The sequence below is a fragment of the Myotis davidii genome, unplaced genomic scaffold (assembly GCF_000327345.1).
Source record: "Myotis davidii unplaced genomic scaffold, ASM32734v1 scaffold444, whole genome shotgun sequence".
NCBI classification, from domain to species: domain Eukaryota; kingdom Metazoa; phylum Chordata; class Mammalia; order Chiroptera; family Vespertilionidae; genus Myotis; species Myotis davidii.
The window spans coordinates 244,448-248,942 of NW_006294767.1; the positions used below are offsets into that span (position 1 = coordinate 244,448).

The 4,495-nt window shown below is 46.8% G+C and overlaps 1 protein-coding gene across 1 annotated transcript in view; it reads left to right on the top strand.

The window, feature by feature from the left end:
- Positions 1–3,764, top strand: part of LAMP1 (lysosomal associated membrane protein 1) — a 36,944-nt gene extending 33,180 nt beyond the window's left edge. The window contains exons 6-9 of the mRNA XM_015567563.1: positions 494–619; positions 1,967–2,033; positions 2,103–2,273; positions 2,815–3,764. Of these exons, the coding sequence (XP_015423049.1) occupies positions 494–619; positions 1,967–2,033; positions 2,103–2,273; positions 2,815–2,954 (504 nt within the window). The 3' untranslated portion in view covers positions 2,955–3,764. The remainder of the gene's footprint in view (positions 1–493; positions 620–1,966; positions 2,034–2,102; positions 2,274–2,814) is intronic.
- The last annotated feature ends 731 nt before the right edge of the window (positions 3,765–4,495 follow it).

The following is a 4,495-nucleotide window of genomic DNA, read 5'->3' on the forward strand; positions in this document are numbered from 1 at the left end:
CCTGCACATCTCCCACTGGGGATGTGCCCGCAACCAAGGCACATGCCCCCGACCGGAATCGAACCTGGGACCCTTGAGTCCGCAGGCCGACGCTCTATCCACTGAGCCAAACCGGCCTCGGCTAAATGTTATTTTTATGCTTTTCCTTTGAAATAATATTTCTCCCTAATGACAAACTCTGTGGGGCTATGTCAAATAACTTGCTTGTGATGAAGGTAAAGTGTGTGACCGCTGGGAGACAGGGTGGGAAGGGCACTTGGATCTGCTATACCTTTCCCACGGGTATGGGCCAGTAGCAATCAGAAGTAGCGCTAAAAATTGTTTTTGATTCCAGAAATCTGCACTAGCGTAAACTTTTAGTGTCTTTCTTATAGTTTTGGTTAAAATGAAAGTGACCTTTGAAGTTACTGTTTTTTAGGATTGCTTTTGTTTTTCAACAATAGAGGACCCAGGGTAGGAGATGGAATGGTAACTAGTTTGCTTTACTTCGTAGACTGTGACCAGAGTATTCAACATTAACCCAAACAACACCAAAGTCGGTGGGCGTTGCACTACCCAGCAGGTGACCCTAGAGCTCCAGAGTGAGACCAGCACTTTCCTAGCCTTCCAGTTTGGAAAGGTGAGTGTCCATGTTCACTTCACTCAGGGGGCTTCAGTGCCAGACCTGCCTGGCATCTTGGCATGCATCTCACTGTGGTTTTTGTTCTACTGTGTTTGCTCACGCACTTGGTGCCTCGTGGCCACAGCGCCTAAGCTGAGCACACCATGTACAAGCCAGAATGAAACTGAACACAGGTCCTGAAACCCAGAGCTCTGCGTTGGGAAGGATAAGTCTTTTTTTTTTCTTTTTTTTTTTACTATATTTTATTGATTTTTTTACAGAGAGGAAGGCAGTGGGATAGAGAGTTAGAAACTTTATCGGCTGCCTCCTGCATGCCCCCTACTGGGGATGTGCCCGCAACCAAAGTACATGCCCTTAACTGGGATCGAACCTGGGACCCTTTAGTCCGCAGGCCAACGCTGTATCCACTGAGCCAAACCGGCCAGAGCAGGGGAGGATAAGTCTTTTCTCTGCCTTCCCTTTTCAGTCTTTTTGGACCTTTAGCTCCCCCTCCCCCTTTCTTGTTTACAAATGGACCTTCATTCATTTATTCATCAGACATTAGAGAGTGCCTGCTATGCCCAATTGCTACTGTTAGCACTAGACTGCAGACAGTCTGTGTAGCTGCAGAGAGGGAAGGGGTGACTTCAGGGCGGAAGTTCAGGTCAGCCTCTCTCACCCCTTTACCGAGAAGCAGCATCTCTGTATTCTGTACCTCTTTTCTTTTTTTTAATATATTGATTTTTTACAGAGAGGAAGGAAGAGGGATACAGAGTTAGAAACATCGATGAGAGAGAAACATCGATCAGCTGCCTCCTGCACACCTCCTACTGGGGATGTGCCTGCAACCAAGGTACATGCCCTTGACCAGAATCGAACCTGGGACCTTTCAGTCCGCAGGCTGACACTCTATCCACTGAGCCAAACCGGTCAGGGCTGTACCTCTTTTCTTTATACCTGCCTAGGAAGAATCATACAGAAAGTTAAACTAATATGGGAAGAATAGAAGTACAACTTAGGAATACTTATAATGCACTGTGCTGGTGAACTGTTTAACAGTTGGGTTTCTCATAGTAAAGTTTAACCCTCCTAAAGCTCAGTAAACATTGGGGGGTGGGGGAGCAGAGTTCACCTTTTTAGAATAAGGCTTCCTCAGTCTTTTTAGCAGAAAATCTGATTATACAAGAAGATCTGGAAGGAACTAATCAGAATTTGTGTTCTTGATATTTATATGATGCCTTTTACAGACATGATACTCTTCAGTTTCATTCTAAAGCTTAGAACTATGATAGATCAAATTTATTAGCAAAGTTTACAACAAATGTGTGAATCTGTTGACTGGTTAAGGATTATCTTCTTTTTAAGAATGCGAGTTCCAGCCGTTTTTTTCTGAGAGAAATCCAGTTGAACATGACTCTTCCTGACGCCAAAGGTAAGATTCCCCACAATTCCCTTGCCCATCCCGTTGTCTCGGAGCACTAATTCTCACACGCCTTTGCAGTGCCCACCTTCCAGGCCTCCAATAGCTCGCTGAGAGCACTTCAGGCCACTGTGGGGAATTCCTACAAGTGCAACGCCGAGGAGCACATTTGGGTCACAGAGGCCTTTTCTGTCAACATTTTCAAAGTGTGGGTCCAGGCTTTCCAGGTAGAAGGTGACAAGTTTGGGTCTGGTAAGTAGCATTGAAGGCAGCGTTTCAGACTCTGAGTGGGCTTCAGCAGGCTTTGGTTCTGTTTAGATATTTAACAGCTTCTGTGTTACAAGGAGGGGGTGGGAGTGCAGGTTCCCTTTCCCAGCCTAAGAGTTTTGGAGCAAATTCCCCTTCCTGTGTTAGCTTGCTTCCAAAATGCCCAGCATGTCTCAGTTGTGAGTATGTCACTATTTGAGCAAAGGCAGTTCTTTTAACAAGTAGTGTGGCTCTTCCCCCTATTAAATTGGGATATTAAAATGCTAGCTGTTTGGTGAGTTTAGTGTCCAGAAGGGCCCAAGCGCCTAGGACTGCACACTGACCATAATTTCCTAGCCACGCAGAATGTCCCGCCTCTGTGGGAGCTTCTCCAAGTGATAATTGATTGGAATTGGAGCCCCCTCCCTGGTATAATCCTCCCCTGCTGGGAGTGGCGGTGGGCAGAGGTAGAGAGGAGGAAGAGGCCTCTGGGGTCCACATGGTGACAACCCACGTGCGCATGGTGCGCTCCCGCTTGTCTCCTCAGTGGAAGAATGTCAGCTGGATGAGAATAACATGCTGATCCCCATCGCCGTGGGCGGTGCCCTGGCAGGGCTGGTCCTCATCGTCCTCATCGCCTACCTCATCGGCAGGAAGAGGAGCCATGCTGGCTACCAGACGATTTAGCCCGGCCGCAGACCAGCAGAAGCTGCAGGGCTCTCTGTTCATTTCCCTGAGCTTAGGTTGATGTTGAGGGAGGCACACTTTATTGCAAACTGATTTTCAGATCTGCTTTATCCAATGTGAAGTTCATCTTGCAACATTTACTATGCACAAAGAGTAACTATTGCAATGACGGTGTTAATTTTGCTAACGGGGTTAAATATTTTGCTAACTGGTTAAACGTTAATATTTACCAAAGTAGATCTTTAAAGGGGGGAGGGTAAGAGTGCTTTTTTAAATGGGCACTGGCTCCACTATCATTTGACTTTTTAAGGTTCTGGTGTTTAGTTTCTCTTCATTCTTGATTCAGATATAAGCCTTACAAAGGGAGGTTCTCTGGTCTTAACACTTAAAACTGATGAAGGCTGGCTAACTGTTAGACTGACACAATTCATAAATTAGTAGACAGAAGTACTTCAGAAGAGGAAACTCTGGAATGCTTAAATTAAGCTTTAGAAGCCAAGACAGGCCTGGCCCCCACAGGCTGCACAGCTGAGCATTAAAGCGATTGGTCTTTCCATGCTCTGCCACTCAAGAGCTGGCACTTTTTTAACTAGAAAAATGGGTGTTATTTTTACTTACTTTTTTTTTTTTTTGTAAAGTGATTTTCAATCTTCTGTTTGAGGTTTAGGGTGATCCTGTGTCTGCACTTGTGTACAATAATCAGTTCCACTCTCTGATTTATCCGCTTGCAGCTCGGGTGGGCTGTGCACTGAGGATCCCTTCATTTAATGCATTGCTGTAACAATGCTAATAAAATGTCTCTTTCTTTCTTTGTCTGGACCTTGTGCTTTTGTCAGCTCTCGGGATGAATGGTGGAGAGCAGTGTGTAAGGTGGGGTGGAGTGGTGCCAATAACAACTGCACGTGGGGAATCTGCCCAAGCCGCCCTGCCTCTAGGAGAGCTTATGTGTAGCCAGTCTGCTGGTGGCAATTTGAGAACATGAGTTTGCCTAAAGGTCGGTCTTCAGTTGTGACAACGCAGCCATAGCATTGTCCTACCCACTCCATGAGAGTGAGGAGGGGAAGAAGATGGGCCTTATCTGATCCTGCTGCAGGTCCTGCGAGTTGTGCTTGGAGCTTACAGAGCAGGGGCTCAAGACTCGAGTTTTATTTAATCTTAACTTTTAAGCAAAGATCAGTGCCCTCTAAGGATCTCTGGGCCTTGGTGGCTCAGGCTGAGGGCAGCCTGCCTGCTGGGTGACCCTGGGACTGGAGTATCCCTGGCCACCTGCACCCCAGAATCTGCTGTGGGTGGGAGGAAATTTTCTTTTGTATAGCTGAGGTAGCCCTGGGTGGTTCTTAACTCGGTAGCAGTCCTTTTCAAACCAAGCATAGCAGTATGGGGCCATGTGACGAATACCAAGATGCGGCAGGATTGCAGTTAGGCAGTCTGAAAGCTGCCTGGGGATGGGGTCCAGAGCCTGCAGGCAGCGGCATGACATACAGCCTTAGTGCATCATGAGGTTCTTGGATTTTCATTTCCCCAGTCTGGACAGTACGGAC